General features: G+C 33.4%; 2 protein-coding genes across 3 annotated transcripts; both read left to right on the plus strand.

Annotated features, from left to right (window-relative positions):
* The first annotated feature begins 778 nt into the window (after positions 1-778).
* LOC100818527 (ABC transporter B family member 11) lies at positions 779-7357 on the plus strand. Its single transcript, XM_006600346.4, has 13 exons — positions 779-991; positions 1342-1685; positions 2158-2212; positions 2324-2499; positions 2601-2822; positions 2916-3154; positions 3274-3799; positions 3930-4203; positions 4344-5227; positions 5526-5792; positions 6003-6266; positions 6397-6690; positions 6836-7357. The coding sequence occupies exons 2-13, from the start codon at positions 1440-1442 to the stop codon at positions 7187-7189; spliced, it is 3801 nt and encodes a 1266-aa protein (XP_006600409.1). The 5' UTR covers positions 779-991; positions 1342-1439; the 3' UTR covers positions 7190-7357.
* Positions 7358-14204: 6847 nt separating this feature from the next.
* Positions 14205-18810, plus strand: LOC100820135 (protein CHUP1, chloroplastic). 2 transcript variants are annotated; one of them, XM_006600350.4, is made up of 8 exons: positions 14205-14380; positions 14579-15142; positions 15447-15923; positions 16008-16139; positions 16852-17033; positions 17124-17235; positions 17755-17898; positions 18345-18810. In XM_006600350.4, exons 2-8 carry the CDS (start codon positions 14594-14596, stop codon positions 18450-18452), a joined length of 1704 nt encoding a protein of 567 aa, XP_006600413.1. In that variant the 5' UTR covers positions 14205-14380; positions 14579-14593; the 3' UTR covers positions 18453-18810. The 2 variants fall into 2 exon arrangements, with proteins under 2 accessions (XP_006600413.1, XP_006600414.1); XM_006600351.4 differs by having other exon boundaries at positions 15450-15923.
* Positions 18811-20340: the final 1530 nt, after the last annotated feature.

The raw sequence follows: 20340 nt of genomic DNA on the forward strand, positions 1-20340 counted from the left end.
GACACACAGACAAGTCCCAGAGTTGCCCAGAACAGAGATTTTGTTGGTAGTACTGTATTACTAGTATTATTATTGGGTTTGTCTACCTTGTAGGGTGAATATATATATATATATATATATATATATATATATACACTTTCGGGAATCAGTTTGTAGCTTTGGAGTTTGGACTAAAGAAATGAATCAGCTTCCTCCTTTTTGTTTCTTTTCTTATATAAATTTAAAAGAATTCGCTTTCTGTTCTGTTTGTTTGGCTCTGCAATTGGGTCATATATATATATATATACTTGCCTTTCTCTGACTCTGTTGTCATGATCTGTTCAAAGTGTTGTCTGCATTTGGATCGCATGCCTTCTCTCGTGGCATGCATGCATATGCATGTCGGTGTGAACTTACCAACTTCTTCTAGTGTAACAATATTTTTTTTCCTTTGTTTACACTTCGATCATTAACAAAATCTTATTATTGTATGGAGTAAAATTTATTCCAATATTATTTTATTAAATTAAAAAAAATACTTTAATAATTTGTTAATGGCTACTCTTTTATTTATGACCAAGTAGGCGGTGCGGTGATGTTTGGAGTTTGGAAAACATCCAAAGTAGGGAAGGGTATAGTAGTAATGGCAAATTTTTTCCCTTCTTCCAATTTCACACCTGAATCTAAGATCAGGTGGGTCCCACGTACGATTTTAATGCATGTGCATGTATTTTGACACAATTTTAATGGCTCAAACTTCAAACAGTTCTTCTTCGATACAATTCGAAGTTTTAGACTATATAAATAAAATTGTTGGCTTCGGTAATGGGCATCTAATTATCACAGTTTTTGTTCATTTGCTTTATCTGGATTTAAAATTAAGCCATGTAAGCTACCTTGCAATACTAAGCTACTTCCAAACTTATATTTCCATCAACATTATGCTTTTCCTTCATTCTCTCATCGTTTGATATCATTCTGAGAGGGCAGGAAGGAAACACTTCTACCTCAGGTTTGCAAAAGCGTTCATTACTGGCTTTTACTTCTTTTAGAAAATAACAACAACATGGGCATTTTGAATGTGCATTGATCACTCGTGTTGGTTTTACAGGTGGACCTTGCATCTTAGTTTCCTCTCTTTTCCTGTTCTGGTTCACTAGCTGCTAAATTTTTTTATTCTCTTTCACTTTCCGATCTTCATTCCTATCTATTGTTGAATTTGTTTAAGCCATGCAATTTCCAATTTAAGTTGTTTTTTGTAGTTTTGGACGTCTAAACAGTCATAAGTCACTTCAGGGGGTGACTTTTGATGGAAATACTAAAAATAGAAGTTGCTAACTCAAACAAGTGATCCTTTTTCAGCAGCTGCTTTCAAGTGGGGTATGTAAGTTGTAACCAACAGAGGTTTTCAAGAATCAACTAGTCATCCACCAGTTCAAAGTCCTTAAAATACCCAAGAAATGGCCAGACAGCAAGATTTCAAGAAGAACAAGATGATGAAGAAGGAGGAAAGTAACAAAACACTACCATTTCACAAACTTTTTTCATTTGCAGACTCAAGGGATTATCTATTGATGTTTGTTGGGACAATAAGTGCTGCTGGGAATGGAATGACTAAGGCTTCAACGAATATAGTTATGGGAGAAGCAATTGAAGCTTTTAGAAGAAGTGGTAACACTAAACAAGTAGTTCATGAAGTTTCCCAGGTAATAAATGACTAGCATCCCTTCACTCTGACATCTGAATCGTTATTCTATTGGGATGTAAAAAAATAAGCTATCCGGGTGGGGAAGCGATGAAAATAGTGTGAAATGGAATTCTTTTAAATTATTATTTTTTTCCTCGTTGTTGCTTGGCAGAAGGTAAAAAAACTAATATGGAATCATTTTACTATCAGTCTGTTAGACCAAACGTAAAAACGTTTGCACGGGTGGGTGAAGATGAATTATATAGTAATCCACCACCAATTGTTTAATATTTTGTTGAAACAGACAATTGTAAGTATTTTTTCTTCTAAATTTCTGAATTATCAATTTCCAACTGTCTATTTTCTGTCCAACAATGTTATGGAAGTAGCTTAATTGCACAAGAATTCATTCAAGTTTGAGAGGAACAGTTTGGATTTCAAATTCCCCTCATTTCTCTGTCATAACCCATAATGGTTTGTTCAATACTCAGGTGTCTCTGAAGTTCGCACTACTAGGTGCAATTTCCTTTCTGGCAGCATTTCTACGTAAGCATGCCAAATTCTCTGCTCATTATGCATACTGTACAACTAGAAATAAAATTTATTCTTATATAACAATAAGAGGAGTTATTCATATTTTATTATGCACCATTACAGAGGTGGCTTGTTGGGTATCCACCGGGGAGAGACAAGCAGCGAGAATTCGAGGCTTATACCTCAAAGCAGTTCTGAGACAAGATATAAGCTACTTTGACAAGGAAACCAATACTGGTGAGGTTGTTGAAAGGATGTCAGGTGACACAGTTCTTATTCAAGAAGCCATGGGAGAGAAGGTATTAATTGAAAGCTACAGCTACAAGTACCAAATCATCACTATTTCATCTACCATAAAATAAAAACAAATTTTTCTTTCTCCTTTGTGTGATAATACCAGGTAGGAAAATTCATACAGTGTGTAGCATGTTTTTTAGGAGGTTTAGTCATAGCATTCATCAAGGGTTGGTTTCTAACCCTTGTCCTTCTATCTTGTATTCCACCTCTTGTCCTCTCCGGCTCCATAATGAGCATTGCTTTTGCAAAGTTGGCATCCCGTGGACAAGCAGCTTATTCTGAAGCAGCAACTGTAGCAGCGTGTGCAATTGGTTCAATTCGAACTGTATGCCAATCTTCATAATGAAACTTATCAGTCTTGTTCTTTTACATGTTGCAACAGAGTAGCATATAAAAGATACACATTCTTCCAATGCAGGTTGCATCATTTACAGGCGAGAATCAAGCTATAGCTCAATACAATCAATCCTTAACAAAAGCTTACAGGACTGCAGTGCAAGATGGAGTGGCTGCTGGTTTAGGCCTGGGGTCAATCCGTTTTTTTATTACCAGTAGTTTTGCATTGGCTTTATGGTTTGGAGCAAAGATGGTACTAGAGAAAGGCTATACACCAGGTCAAGTCATGAGTATATTTCTGGCACTATTTTATGCCTCCATGTAAGTTAGTTTCTGCTTTAACAACTATTTTTGGGATTCATCAATCATATCTTACAACCTTTCTCCCAAGCTTGGCAGGAAAATTTGACACGCATTTCCATTTTAATTTTATTTTCCAGGTCTTTGGGGCAGGTTTCTACAAATTTAACAGCATTTGCTGCAGGACAAGCTGCCGCCTTTAAAATATTTGAAACAATAAATAGGCATCCAGATATTGATGCTTACGACACTGCTGGTCAACAGAAAGATGATATTTCTGGAGATATAGAACTTAGGGAGGTTTGCTTTAGTTATCCTTCAAGACCAGATGCATTGATATTCAATGGATTTTCTATTTCAATATCAAGTGGTACTAATGCAGCTTTGGTTGGGAAAAGTGGGAGTGGGAAATCAACAGTTATTAGTTTGATTGAGAGATTTTATGATCCACAAGCTGGTGAAGTTCTTATTGATGGTATCAACCTCAGAGAATTACAGTTGAAATGGATCAGACAGAAAATAGGCCTTGTCAGCCAGGAACCGGTTCTCTTCCATTGTAGCATTAAAGAAAATATTGCCTATGGTAAGGATGGGGCAACAGATGAAGAAATCAGAGCCGCCACTGAACTTGCTAATGCAGCTAAATTCATAGATAAATTTCCACATGTGAGCTCGCACTTTCATATTTTGAAATTTGCAATGTTGCCTTTGCAACAATATTAATTTGAAATTTCACAATATGAAGACTACTTTATATATTTATTACCTCATTAGTTTTGTAAAATTATGATTTTAGGGACTTGACACAGTTGCTGGTGAGCATGGTACACAGCTCTCTGGGGGTCAAAAGCAAAGAATTGCCATAGCAAGGGCAATTCTGAAAGATCCAAGAGTTCTGCTCCTTGATGAAGCTACAAGTGCCCTTGACGCTGAGTCTGAGAGAGTGGTGCAAGAGACACTAGACAAAGTTATGATAAACCGAACAACGATCATTGTAGCACACCGCCTAAACACAATAAGGAATGCTGATACCATATCTGTTATTCATCAAGGAAGAGTAGTAGAAAATGGTACATATTTTATGCTGCCAAATAAATGAAACCAATTATGGCAATTTGCTTTGAAGTTTTTCTCTCTTACACACTCAGACAAGCCATCATTTTTCCTTCACATAAGCATTATTGTATTCTTATCTCTTTCAACTGATTAGGTACACATGCGGAGCTCATTAAAGATCCAGATGGAGCTTATAGCCAGCTCATTAGATTGCAAGAAATTAACAAGCAGTTAGATGGTACAGATGACTCCGGCAGGGTAGAAAACTCTGTAGATTCTGAACGACAATCAAGCCAGTGGTTTCCTTTCCCTCAATCTTTAAGCTTGGGATCATCTGGAACAGGAAACAGCAGTCATGACTCATTCAGAATATCAAATGCTATGCCTACTACACTTGATCTCTTGAAAACATCAGAAGAAGGACCTGAAGTTCTTCCTCCAGTAGTATCACATTCACCTCCCGAAGTCTCATTCCTTCACCTTGTTTATCTTAACAAGCCTGAAATCCCAGAGTTAGTCCTAGGGACTCTAGCTGCCATAGTAACTGGGGCAATACTACCCCTTATGGGGTTTCTTATCTCCAACATGATAAATACTTTCCTTGAGCCTGCAGATGAACTCCGTAAAGTCTCAAAGTTTTGGGCATTAATGTTTATTGCCCTTGGTGTAGCTGGCACCATATTTCATCCAATAAGGTCATACTTTTTTGCTGTAGCTGGTTCTAAGTTGATAAAAAGGATCGGGCTGATGTGTTTCAAGAAAATTATTCACATGGAAGTAGGCTGGTTTGACAAAGCTGGGAATTCAAGTGGAATACTTGGAGCAAGGCTGTCACTTGATGTGGCTTCTATTCGAACTTTTGTTGGGGATGCACTCGGTTTGATGGTTCAAGATGTTGCTACAGTAATCATAGCCTTGGTAATCGCCTTTGAGGCAAACTGGCAGCTTTCTCTCATCATTCTTGTTTTGCTACCTCTATTATTAGTAAATGGACAAGTGCAAATGGGATCCATGCAAGGATTTGTCACTGATGCAAAGGTTTGTAAATAACTCACATCAAACAACAACTACTTGTATGAAAATATAAATATGTGAAAATATGAAATTTCAGACATAGTGGGAAAAGGGTGGCAGGAAACTTTGGATCTAAATGTAACCTAAATGGAAGTAATCGGATCAATTTGTATCAATTAATCTGTATGGAAATGGAAAACAAATAATCTGTATAGAAAATGGAAGGGATGGGAATGATGCAGTAGGGAAAGTATTTCGTCTCTGTTTAATTAGTACTATTATCCATTTGACCAATGTTTACTGTGATCTATATGTTGCACAGAAACTATATGAGGAAGCAAGTCAAGTAGCGAATGACGCAGTAGGGAATATCAGAACAATTGCCGCTTTTTGTGCTGAAGAGAAGGTAATGAACTTATACCAGAAGAAATGTTTAGGACCCATCAAGACAGGTATATGGCAAGGTATAGTCAGCGGAACAAGTTTTGGGTTATCACTCTTCTTGGTGTTCTCGGTTAATTCATGCAGTTTTTATGCTGGAGCCCGACTTGTTGAGAATGGCAAAACATCAATCTCAGATGTTTTCCGTGTAATTTTGTCCTATCCTTGTCACCATTTCAGATTTACATCTTTTCTATTTATCTCAAATTGTCGCTGACAAAGAATAAGCTAATATCTCAAACAAACAAAAAAGTGTTTTCTTTTTCTTTTTTCTTTTAAATAAAACAACATAAATAATTTAAGAGCAATGCTCATCACATTCTTCAAGCATTTAACAATTCATTTTCTAATTTTCCAGGTGTTTTTCACTCTCACAATGGCAGCTATAGCAATTTCACAATCTGGCTTCATGGCCCCAGGTGCAAGCAAAGCAAAAAGTTCTGTTACTTCTATATTTGCTATTCTTGACCAGAAATCAAGAATAGATCCCAGTGATGAGTGCGGAATGACATTGCAAGAAGTGAAGGGAGAAATTGAGTTCCACCATGTCACTTTCAAGTATCCAACCAGGCCTAATGTTCTTCTATTCAGAGATCTTTCCTTGACCATTCATGCAGGGGAGGTAACACCAACTGATACACTGGTTTGTTTTGATGCATAATTCTTATAGGAATACATGATTCTTTGAAACAACCCATCTAGGTCTTTCTTAACAGAGAATCTAATAGTTTGATTTTCCTGATGAAAATCAGACAGTTGCTCTAGCAGGCGAAAGTGGAAGTGGAAAGTCAACAGTAATCTCATTGCTGCAAAGATTTTATGAGCCAGATTCAGGTCAGATTACACTGGATGGAACAGAAATCCAAAAGCTACAACTTAAATGGTTTAGGCAGCAGATGGGTCTGGTAAGCCAGGAGCCTGTGCTGTTTAATGATACCATCAGAACCAACATTGCATATGGAAAAGGAGGTGATGCAACAGAAGCTGAAATTATAGCTGCAACTGAACTGGCAAATGCCCACACGTTCATTAGCAGTTTGCAGCAGGTAACCTACACACTATTCAATGAACTGAATCTGTTCCTAAAACTTGTGCAACAAAAATTTTATGCCAAAATTTTGAGTAACTAGCAGTGTAATTCTAAACACCATATGAATAAGGTTCTGAATCATAGACAAACAACACACGCAGGGTTATGACACCATAGTAGGGGAGAGAGGGATTCAACTATCTGGAGGGCAGAAGCAGCGGGTGGCAATTGCAAGAGCCATAGTGAAGAATCCAAAAATATTACTGCTAGATGAAGCCACAAGTGCACTTGATGTTGAGTCTGAAAGAGTGGTTCAGGATGCACTAGACCAAGTGATGGTGGACCGAACCACAATTGTGGTGGCTCACAGGTTATCCACCATAAAGGATGCAGATTCGATAGCAGTTGTTCAAAATGGAGTCATTGCTGAGCAAGGAAAACATGACACTTTGCTTAACAAGGGTGGTATCTATGCTTCATTAGTAGGCTTGCACACAAATCTTGTTTCATCTTAGACCCATTATAGCTTAGTTGCACCTATTATCTGATGGTTTATCATTTTCTATTTAAGATTTCCTTTCTATTTTCTGAGTAATGTAATTTTCTAAAGACTTGATTACCCATCTTTGATGAGTCTCAGGTTAAAACCTATTTTAATTGGAGATTATGAGCTTAACATGTAACATTGATATGGTAATATGCTAAAGGACAGAGAAATTGAGCCAACACTTGCCTATGATGAACTCACAGTCACAGCAGCATCCAATGGCATGTCTCTGTTCCCATTCGCCTTTATCTAAAGAAACAACTCTAATATCTGTTCGCAAAAACTTCCTCTAAAGTGAACTTGTGTTTAAAATATACAAATATGCGTACATTTATTTTGGATTAAATAACTCCATTCTAGATTAAATCAAGAATATTTTTATTGCTTACGAAAAAAAAAAATCAAGAACATTTTAATTGCTTACCTTTCAAATAAACTCTTGAAGAGGGGGATAGATAGCCTTTACCTTTCACCGTTTCAAATTCGTTGCTCATTCAGTCATTCACGTACAAGTTACTTTGTTATATACTTTTTGGTTATGGATTGGACCTAGAGCCCTCTTCTCTTATTGGATTTGATCAAACTTAACTAACAGATACAGTAAGACAGAATTAGGGTAAGGTTGTTTTTTCTACTACTTTTTTATTATTGTTAATGACACTACATTTTATTTTTCTTATTTATTATTTTAAAATATTATTATTTAAATAAGACATGGATGCTTTTTTCCCGAAAATTTAAGTTCAAAATATATCAAATTAGACTCTTGAATTAAATTCCAAAATTAAATTTGGATTTAAACTTCCAAAAATGATTTACAAATCACTTTTAGAATTAAATTTTTAAAAGAGAGTTTAGTAAATTTTAGAAGGTTTACAAATCCTTCCGAAACTTTAATTTTAAAATATAGTAAACATTCATCCCCCCACTAACAAATAAAGCTATAAATCATCTTACGCTCAAAAACTCTTTTTTATTAGATTTATTATTGAAAAAGTGTATTTTTAGTTTTCCTACTTCCAGTCAAAAGTGGTTAAAGTTCTTTTTCTTTCATATTAATGAATTTAATTCCTTAAACTTTAAAAAACATATAAATTTAGTACCTTCTAATTTTAAAAGACACGATAAATTCGAAGAAACTAAATCTAAATAGTTATAAAATTGAGCATCAGATTCATCCATATGAAAAAAAATACAGATACTTTTATCACATTTAACTCAAATTTATGCTAAATTTTAGAAAGTGAAAAAATACAAACACTTTTTTTGGACTTAAATATATTTTTTATATATAAAAAAATAAACTATTTTTATTTTACTACTTAAAATTATTTTTTATCTAAGTGCTCCACATTTTGTTATATTTTACTTTAGTTATTACGGTTAGTGTGAAGTAATGAGGTTCACAATGAAAATATCATATGTCATCAACATCTATTACTAACCATCAACAAATTTTTTATATTATTTAAAAAATTGAATTTGTCTTCTTTTCCTTCCTCGTTTCCCTCCTCTCCACTTCCCTCTTTCTCTTGCAAAGATCCCTTCCTCCATCACAAACCCCCTAGTCTTCCTCCCAAACTACTTCCAAGCCCTAAGAATCGGCGACCCCGACGGAGCCTTCCGCTTCCCCGGCGTCACCCACGGCGACTACTTCTTCGGGGCGGGTCTCGAGGAGCACCTCGCCGAGAACAATCCTAACCGTTACGGCACCCCACCGGTCTCCAAGTCCGCCGTCGAGGGCCTGCGACTTAGAGAAGTTGTATCGTTTTCGTTTCCAAGGTTGCGACTATGTGCAAGGAGCGGCTACACGAGATCGTGAATGAAGAATTGGACAGCGCGCGCGAGAATTTGGAGTGGAAACTGACGATGGAGAACAGATTCGCTCGCATGGACGAAGAGGTTCATCGCCGGAGCCAGAGCAACCAGACTTTTACCTGCAGGTGTGAGCTCCAGACTCCTCACTGCAACGCCGTCGTCAGACCGGAGAAACTCGTTGTCTCCAACTGCGGCGTGAAAACTCCGTTGCCAACATTGCAAGCTTCCAACAAGACATACACTACAAGTACAAACATTATAGTAATGATGGCATAAGTAGTTTTGGCTATTATACTCTCACAACGGCCATCAAAGATGAACGAGTTGAAACTTGAAATGTAATTATATTATTCAGCTAATTAGCTGTGTTGGAAAGAGACAAAGAAAAATTGTAACAAAAGGGATATACTCAAAAGTTTGTTAAGAAATTAACAACAAGATACTTCTAATTAGGCCGACGTACCAACCAGAAAAAATGGTTAATTTTGAGTTCAAACCTCAATTGCAAAATGGGATGGAATTTAAGCACCTGTTTTTAAGAGCCAAATTGCAAAAAAGACAAGGGATTTCAAAGATTAAAAAAAGTTATATTTGTATTACTTAAATCACAACCACATTAACAAATGACACTTTATTTGATGTAAAGTGACAACAAACTAGTAAAACTTCTCTTATAGATTTTAAGTATTCCATCAAAGGGAATATCACCTAGTACTTATATACTCAACCCCTTACCACCCTTTTCTCCCCCTATAGCCTTTCTTGCTTTTTACATTTCCATCTCTTTCTCATTATCAAGATCAACTTCCACAAAGAAACGTACATATAAGACAAGCTAGCTAGCACCCTCCCCCACTCATTAGTGAATGGTGGAACTAAGTGCCTTTCTCGAGCTTAGTTTTTCTGTTTGTGCATGTGTGAGAATCATTCATTAGACACCGTTTAAGTCATAGCTATGCATACGATTATCGAGTTTCTACATTCAACTAATTTATCTTCACATTTCTTTTTAGATGATGACATGAAGGAGATTTAGTTGTAAGTGGTTGGAAAAGGTTTGAAGACTGTAATATTACTGTGAAGTTTTCTGGCGGGTATTTTGTTAAATTACTTTTTTCTTAATTAAATTTTAACATCTTTATGATTTAATTGTTTGTGATATATACTTGATTTGGTTAGTTTACTAGTTTATGTTGACCCCTCTTAAAGAGTGAAATCAAATGCTCTTCATAACTAAAACTATACATATTTACTAAATTACTCTTATAAGCGAAAAAATAGTTGTGTTTAACCCTTGAAAACTTCCAAAGTAAACTTATCAAGAGATGACATTGGCATTAATTGGAAGCATTTTTAAAACTTATCCTTAAATTGGGTTTAGCGAGGATAAATATTCGTGAGCATCTAAAACTAGTGAGAATTATACATGAATACATACTATACTAAAGGGGGACTTTAATTAACAAAGAGATGAGGTCAAGGTGATCCTCATATCATATGATCATATATTTCAGAAGTCAGAACGAGATAAACATGTTATTCAATAAAGATGTTGTTTGCATTTCCATTGAGCAATATGTGGTATAAAGGAACTGCATTGAACTGAGACTTGAGTATTGAGTAGTATGTGTAAAATCTAGTTGTTACAACAGCTGCTGTTATTCATTTCTCTCTTACTTTCATGTATTGTCCACATGTGGATAGTTCAAACATGATTCATTCAGATTTATCGGATTCCCCCTTTTTACTATTTTTGGCTCTAAAATTTTATGACACCATCTTTGGCATAGATATTTTAGCTTGACAAACATTCTAAGGGATCCCCATCCCTATCCCTATCTGTTACAAATTTGAAAAATTACTCAAACTTGGTGCACGAATTGATAGGCCAATATTGTGATTTGTAACATTCATTTCAGATACATAACTTACATGAATTTCTCACTATTTTAACCAATATTGATTTGCACCTTCACATTCATCATGCATACCTAACTTTGTAAGTAGGGATCATTTGTTAAGGTAATTTCTGTTATTAATTACTTCCTTTCTTTGAAGAAATTATTAAGTGATCCAACATTATTATGCTCTTACATATGACACACCCTACTCAACAAATGAGTTTATAATACTCACTAATTCACACACATCTTATTCAACCAATTAAATTACATTTGTTTATTTTTCAACTATATGTTTAATTATCCCAATATTTGTTCTATGTTAATCTAATGAGCCTTTTTGTGAAAAGAGTATTTCCCCCCTCTTTTAGAGCCTTAAGTAAGGAATTGAAGTCTATTGCTCATGAAACCTATGCAAATTAAATATTGAGGTTCCTTGATTGTCTTTTTCTTTTAAAAGTAATTATACATAAGCAACATGCACGAAAAGAAAAAACTATATTGTAAATGTTAGAATTACATTATCTAATCATTTTGATCCCCTTTGATAAAAAAAATATTATCTAACACATATTTAAGAATTAAAAAAACAAGTATAAGAGAGGCTTGAAAATAAATAAATTTTAACATACATAATTATATTAGTGCACTTTTTATGGGATATGATTAATTAACATGCGGTACCAAATTCTATAAAATTGCACAGTTTAAAAAACATTACAAATAGTAGAATTTATTATTTTAATCATTAGATTTAAATTAAATTCTCATAAAATAAATCAAATAGACAAAATTTCATGATTTAAAAATTTAATATACATGATTAATAAAACACTTTATTAATATTTTGAATTTTATAAGTAAATTATATATGATGTTCTTATTTACTACATAGTTAAGAAATGTAATTAATATTTTAAATTTTATAAAAGAATATTTTGTAACTTCTAAATATGTCTTTTATTTCTCTAATTAAGTAAATTTTTTCTCTTATTTATTTAGTAATTACTAATTTGGTAAAAATAAAATTAAACCCTCTTACTCCATAAATTTTTTTAATGAAGAGACTATATCATAACTCATCAAATATATATAATTATTAACCCGTTAGTTAAACTTGGTCTAATGATAAAAATTTGAATAGTTTATATCAAATTTTAAGTTTTAATTTTATTACTGTAAAAAAAAAGTTATTGTTATTATTATTTTGGGACTGTGGAAATTTGTGACGGTTATTTTTGTGAATGAATTTCCTTTACAAAGTGTTACACTTCAAAAAATACTTGATTCTAGGCATTTCTTGGTTTTGTGTAGCTGCTTTTTGGATTGATTTGCTTCCTCTGCATATCTTTCTTAATGGATCATAAAGAAAGTTTTGGGATGCACACTACCCTCCCTTTTATCACATTAGTATTATTTTTATCCAACTTGCATGCATATATACACCGGCCGCTAGCAAATATACAAAATTGGGGTAAGTTTTTTTAAAAAATTACAAGATATGAGTAAGACTTCTTATAAAAAAAATCATATTTTAAAACATGACTTTAGAATTATAATTTTTTTTATAAAAAAATATTGAAATTATGATAAAATACGACTTCGCTATTTAAAAAAAATTAGGATCTTCAAAAGTTGTGTTTTAAAATACTACTTATTCAAATCCTTAATATTTTCAAAATCTATCTATTTTTCTGTAATTTTTTTTAAAAAATCATCCCAATTTTATAAATTTTTCCCGCTAACTATGTGTACCAAAATAGAGTAGCGTAAGTCAATTTCTGCTTTAATTGCAGCAATAAATATCTTAATATATTTTTCAGCTTTGATTCCCTAGCTTGATTAGGCTTCAATCTGTGGTCCATTACCCGTTGAGGATAAGGAAAAGAATACGACAGAAGCCGATCTCTAAAAATTTGATTTTGACACTTAAAAACATAGGGATCCATACACCATTTCATTTCTACCCTTACAAGAGACATTCTGTCGCCATCAATGCCTTCTTTTTTTTCCTATATAGTATTTTATTCCACATCAAATGAATCTGGCTTTTTGCTTAAGCCTACGTTTGACAATAATATTCTTTTTAATCACAATAATTACAATATTTAATTAGTTTTCAAGTCAGACCGAAGGTATCTTTACAATCTTATATTTTATGATTTGATTATAAAACTAATTCTCAATTCAAATTGTCACACTTGAATTTTGACATCCTTTTTTAAGAATGCAGTCCATGGAAGAGATATATAATATCTATAAAATAACTAAATATGAAAAGACATTAAGTTAATGAGAATATATTATTTTATTTATTTTAAATATATTAAATTAAAATTACTTATTAAAAATAAAAGAAAAATGTTATCCCTTCTCTTCTTTTCAAAACTTAACTCTTAAACATGTCTTAAGAGATGAAATTATTTGGGATAGCATTGCTTATGCTTGAATCCCATTTTTCGCAGCAGTCAATGAGGTTGTTTATACTTGTTCAATGCAAAACAAAAAGCCATAATATACTTGGTTTGATTGTAACCTGCCATTGAAAATTCACCAACCCAATCTATCTTGGAAGGTCATCTGTTGCCCTTTGAAACGTGACACCACTAAAAATTTCACCCTAGAAAACAACTTCATATTTGAAAGAATTAACAGTATTGTTCCTTGCACATAAACACGGGCTACAAGAATCTCTCACTGGAGAAATATGAGCAATTTAAGACGCAAGGGGAAAAACTGCAAGAGGGAAAGATAAGTAAAAAATGAATAGTAGCAATACGACTTTTGTTTTCTTTTTCTTCTGAAAAGTAGAATTTATATCTTTTAGTTAAGACGATCCTGATCAAATTGCCCCATGATATATATTATGATAAGTCTTTATTTTGAAAAAAAAAATATTGGTTTCTCTCTCGAACACGATGATATTATCCTTATTATGTATATTCATATAATAATATTTGAATGCTTGTGTGCATTGTATAGCGGCTGGACCTTCGTTACACATGCTACCTGTTGCCTTACATACAAGACACGTAATAAAACAAAAGTACTGACTTTCTCTCACTTTATAATGTAAGAAATAAAATTAATATATATATATATATATATATATATATATATATATTTTAATTTTTTTTATCCAAACATAAAATTTTAAAAATAAAAAAATTTTAATTAATATTTAAAATTCTTAAAATTTAAAATTTTTCAAAATTTTTTTTCATTCAAACACACCCAGATAAAAAGATTGAAGTTTTCTGGCGTGGCAGCATGTAACCATACATTATGGGTGATGTGTCTGGATTCACTTTGTCTTTGTGTCACGTTCTCTAAGAGTGAAGAAAGAAAGAAGATACTAATTCATGAAGATGATGGTCAATTTGTAGTTGAAACTTAAAGAGTGATCTATCTATGGCGAACCTGTTCTGTTCTGTCACGAGGTGGCACTCTCACTCACTCACACGGGTGTCTCATAAAGTTTTCTGTCATTAAACACTTCGTGGCAGTTTCCTGCTACAAACACCGTTTCATTTCACACTTCACAAACAAATACAAAAGGATCTCCACACGCACACTCGTAGTTTTCTTCATTCTCTTCTCTTATGTCACTCTTCTGATTTCTTTTTCTCATCTCTCAGAGACCCTTTTGAGTCATGAAGCAAAAAACGCCTTCTTCACCAACCACTGCAAGAAATGCGTCGAAGATGCAAGGTGACAAGTCCCTGCAGAGTCCTCCACCACCACCACCACCACGCCTCAGAGCTTCTTCTAAGGCTCCGAAGTCACCGCCAGAGATTGTAAATAGGGAATCCATTTCATCAACCAGAGCTAAATCAGTGCCTCCAGACTTGAAGAACGTTTCAAGGGCCAAAAGGGGTGTTGTGGTGAACAAGCCTAAGTTGAATGAAGAGGCTAAGGTTGTTGTTGTTGCTAGGCCACGGCGGAGGGTTGGGGATTTTGATCTGCAAAAGAATGAAGACGATGATCCTGATGGGAAGAAGAAGAAGGAGTTGCAGGAGAAGCTAGAGGTGAGTGAGAATTTGATCAAGAGTTTGCAATCTGAGGTGCTTGCATTGAGGGAGGAATTGGATAGAGTTAAGAGCTTGAATGTGGAGCTTGAGTCTCGGAACACAAAGCTCACTCAGAATCTTGCTGCTGCTGAAGCTAAGATATCAACTGTTGACATTGGCAACAATGGAAAGGTGAGAATTTTAATGTGTCTGTCATGTTTTGCCTCAGATAACATGAAATGTGTTTGAACTTTGAATGCCCTTAAAAATTTCCAATTACGTCTTGTTTTCTTATTCTGTTTATAATTCCAAGTGTGGTTAATTCATTTATTAGAGACATCAATCACTTTTTGATTGGATTTCCCTTGTTAACTACTTAGTCTTAGCTTATACAGTGGTACAAAAATGAGATCAAATATCTGTTTTATGCATAAAAATTTATTTGTCACCAACTGTGCTTGGAAATGAATCTGATTATTTTTTTTCTTGGATGAAGAAGGGGCCAATTGGAGAACACCAGAGTCCCAAATTTAAAGATATACAGAAACTCATTGCTGAAAAATTGGAACGGTCTAGAGTGAAAAAGGAAGGTACTCCTGAAATAATTTTTGCTAAAGCATCAATCTCAGCTCCAACACCAAGTTATGCCATTCCTGAAACTACAAGTATAGGAAGAAAATCTCCACCCAATACATGCCTGCAGCCACCGCCACCAGTTACTAGTGTAGGAAGAAAATCTCCATCCAACACATGCCTGCAGCCACCTCCACCACCGCCAATTCCGACTCGGCCTTTGGCAAGATTAGCCAATTCCCAAAAGTCCCCTGCAATTGTTGAACTATTTCACTCCTTAAAGAATAAGGATTGGAAGATAGACTCAAAAGGATCAGTGAATCATCAGAGACCAGTAGTTATTAGTGCACACAGTAGCATTGTTGGAGAAATTCAGAACCGTTCAGCTCATCTTTTAGCAGTAAGTTTTGCATTCAATGTGTTTTCAATTTTAAAATATGTACTTCTAATTAATGAGATGGTAACAACTGACCATCCTTTCCAGATAAGGGCAGACATTGAAACAAAAGGAGAATTCATTAATGACCTTATAAGAAAAGTAGTAGATGCAGCCTTCACGGATATTGAAGAGGTCCTAAAGTTTGTTGATTGGCTTGATGTCAAATTATCATCATTGGTATGTTTCTAACAAAGTTATATAGCTGGCAGACCAATGACTACCATTTGAGCAGCTAATATGTATTAATTTTTTTATCATTTAAGATATAAAATTTTATTCCACTTATAACATATAGCGTATAGGTTAAGAAAAGTAATTAATCTCCTCATTGTTTTTAAATTTATTTGTAATTTTCTTGTATCTTTCTTATTTGTTACTTTGATAGTTTATAAACTGTTATTTCTCTCTTTTGATAAGGGTATATTGGAGAAAATAATAATTCATGACAAAATGACAGATAAATAGAAATAATTTTTTTCTTCAAAAGTGACATACAACAGGAAATGGAAGCAATACTTTTTTTTTAATCTGGACACTGAAAGATAGGCCCATTGATTTAACATTTAATGTTACCCCCCTTCCAGTTCCCAAGACAAAAATATGTAATTATCTATCCATACTTTCTTGTTCATTGAGTTTTACTAGTACATTTAGTTTAACCTTCATAAATGATCTAAGCCCTACAAGGAAAGGTGGTTGTGCAGAACTGCATAAGATATTGAATACAAATGTTTAGTTTAATAGTGCACATCTAATGAAGTTTCATCAGTGAATGAGACATAGCTACAAGATTCTTAAAAGTATGCAAGTGTTATGTAATGTCATGATCAGGTGGTACAACATAAACAATAACTGGTTTCTTAGTAGCTCTGTATCTTGCATTTTGCAGGCTGATGAGCGTGCCGTCTTGAAGCCTTTTAAGTGGCCTGAGAAGAAAGCTGATGCAATGAGAGAGGCTGCAGTTGAGTATCATGAGCTTAAAATGCTAGAACAAGAGATTTCCTCCTACAAGGATGACCCTGACATTCCATGTGGAGCTGCCTTAAAAAAGATGGCCAGCCTATTAGACAAGTCAAATATATCTATCTAGATAATGTTCTTATTTAATAATTACTGATATTGCATGCTTACTCTGTCCCTCATTTCATCTCATTGTGATAGGTCTGAGCGGAGCATACAAAGGCTAATCAAGCTACGAAGTTCAGTCACACATTCATATCAAATGTACAACATTCCAACTGCATGGATGCTTGATTCTGGAATAATGAGCGAGGTATCATTTTTTATGCTTTTACTTTGAAATGGGAACATTGAATAAACATAGTATATAGGTCTGAAATGAGAACAATGTTCAACGTTCAAATTTTATTTGAATGATATAGTGATTGTTTAAGCTAGTCTCTCTATATAACTCTTGATGTGAACTGCTTTGTATAAGGTATAGTTGGGTGGATGATGCATTTTGTGAAGGATGTGTTACTCTAGAGTCTGTTTCCTTCACGATTTAGAAGTTGATGTGGCTATCCATTTTGTTTGTTGTGGCATATTATATGACTTCCTCTTTACAAATAGAAAGGCAGTTTCATATTCAAACATGAATGTTACATTGTCATTGATTACAGTTGTCTGTATTTATATAAGACAACTGTAAAAAATTTAGATAAGCATGCTTGTTTCTTCTCTCAAGAATTTTTATCTTCCCTTGTTATCTTTGTGAATTGATAGGAAAGTATAGACATGCTAAATTTACATTGTAAAATTTGTGTTGATGAGTAACAAACCATCTATGCAGATAAAGCAGGCTTCCATGACTCTGGTCAAGACATACATGAAAAGAGTGACAATGGAGCTTGAATCCATTCGGAATTCAGACAGAGAATCCATTCAAGATTCTCTTCTGCTTCAGGGCATGCATTTTGCATATAGGGCTCATCAGGTTTTTTTTTTTTACCACTCTGCAGATTCTTTTGTCATTAGTTTTGATTTTCCCGAAATTTTGAGGCTGCAAATCTGTAACTTGTAAAGGTTCAGAAATTTGTCTCTAGAACAAATCATAAATTGATGCAATAAAAAAAAACTATTCCTGTTCCTGAAACCAGATTGCTGTTTCATGCTTTAAAAAATTAAGATTGCCAACTTACTACAGTGATTATGAACATTCATGATGCCTGTGAACAAGTTTGTTTACATGTTATCAAAAGACTATTCTCATTGCATGAAATAATAGTTACTTTCACAAATGTTTACAATTCAAATGTTTTCAAATAGCTTTTACAAATTAGTGAATTGTTTGCATGACGAAGCATGATAGCTTGTTTTTTTAGGTAGATAAACTATATGCACTAATCTCATCATTTATTGAGCTGTCACTTATTTATGTAGTTTACTGGAGGTTTGGACTCAGAAACAATGTGTGCTTTTGAAGAGATAAGACAACGTGTACCAGGACACCTAGCAGGGTCTCGAGAACTTTTGGCCGGCATACCATAATCATGAGAAACTACTGACTTTTTATGCTGCTACTAATGGTTACAAATGTTGGCTATTAAACATTCATTATTCTTTTTCTTATCTCTAATGTTGTGGAAGAACCCCTTTGAAGAAATATGGAAGAACAATAAGATATTCTGAAGAAAGAATTCTTCATACTTCCTAGTAAGGTCATAAACTGGCAGCTCCCAACTTGTCATAACCTAGGAATAGGATCTTCAGTTCAGGGTAGTTTAATTTCTATAGTTAATTTTGTTAGGTGGTTCTCTCTAGTGCTGTAACAAACATCATAACCAGCTTAATTTTCCTTTTGTAAGTACATATGATTAATGTTTACCCAGTTACTTTATTGATTTAACAGTCATGTTCAATGTGTAGAGTTTGGGGAAAAACATTTTGAAGCGATTTCTACCGTGTTCTATAAGGAAATTCGGTTCTTTATTCAAGAAGTAAAGGTTAATTGGAAAAGTTTGTCTTGTTTTGTGCCTGTAACATTGATTTTGATATGGCGGAGTAAAAAAGATGATGAAAGTTCATGGATGATTTTTCATTACAAACAAAAAAAAAAATCGATCCATGAATATTTTACCAAAGATAGAAGAGTCACTACTTTAAAAATTAAATAAAAAATATTAATGTTCCTTTTGATTCATCATGTTTCGTAATTAATATATTTTGATATGTTAAATTTTAAGAGTTTCATTCTCATTTTTTATGTTTTTGAAATATATTATTTTTATTATTTTTTTTAAAATTTTATTCAAAACATTAGTATTATGTTAACTTTAAATTTTTAAAAAGGATTAAAATGATACATTTTAACAATATAAAGGATAAACTTTTAAAATTTAACATATCAAAGTGAAATATATCAAACCAAAAGTGACATTTAAGTTTTTTAAAATAATTAATTTTATATGGTGACCACTCAAAACTATTATTATTTTTATTTTATTTTTTAAGAACAAAAAAATTATCGTCAACTTCTATATGAAAAGGTAAAAAAATACAACACCACACAGATTGAACGACGTCAACACATAATTTTACTGGAATCACACAAAAAAAATTATACTCCTCATTAAAAAATTAAAACATTTCATACAACTATACTATTAAAAATAGAAGAAGCATGAGAGTTCAGAGCAAGAGTTCTCTTTTTTAAGGAAAGACAAAAAAATGATCCTAACTCGCCAATTAATCTAGATATGAATGAGAAAATCACAATGTGGTTTTTTGTGAGGTCTGCAAGTAAAACATGGTTGGGTTAGACAAGGAGAGGATTTTTCATTTGGCATCTACAACCTGGTCGAACGAAGACCAGCAATGCAAAGAGAGGCGATGATGTGTTGTCGTATAGGGAGGTTGTGATGTAGACGGAAGTCGGGACAGGACAACAATCTTTTCGGGACAACGGTGAGAGGTAGAGATGGAAGGAGAAAACATCTTTTGTCATTGTGATTGATAATAATTGGTAAATGAAATTATTGTTATTAAATTATTAAATTGAATAATGATAATAATATGAGGGTAAAGATTGTTGTTGTTTGTAGTTTCAAATTCATCTTTTCTTCATTTACCTAGTGATTTTTAATTTTCCAAATATAAAAAATAGAGACTGTTTTTAGCCACTACTATGTTAACTTAACTATTTTAAAATTTAAAACAATAATGTTTCTAAAAAAAAATTGAAAAAATAAATCAAACATTTTGAAAACATAAAGGACAAGAATGAAACTTTTAATACATAATGTACCAAAGCGAAACAATTGCGAAACATAATAGATCAAAAATATCGTTAAATCATTTTAAATTTAAAAATTAACAAAATATTAATATTTCTAATGAAAATTAGAAAATGAGATCAAAATGATACATTTCAAAATAT

Source organism: Glycine max, chromosome 17, assembly GCF_000004515.6.
Source record: "Glycine max cultivar Williams 82 chromosome 17, Glycine_max_v4.0, whole genome shotgun sequence".
NCBI classification, from domain to species: Eukaryota; Viridiplantae; Streptophyta; class Magnoliopsida; order Fabales; family Fabaceae; genus Glycine; species Glycine max.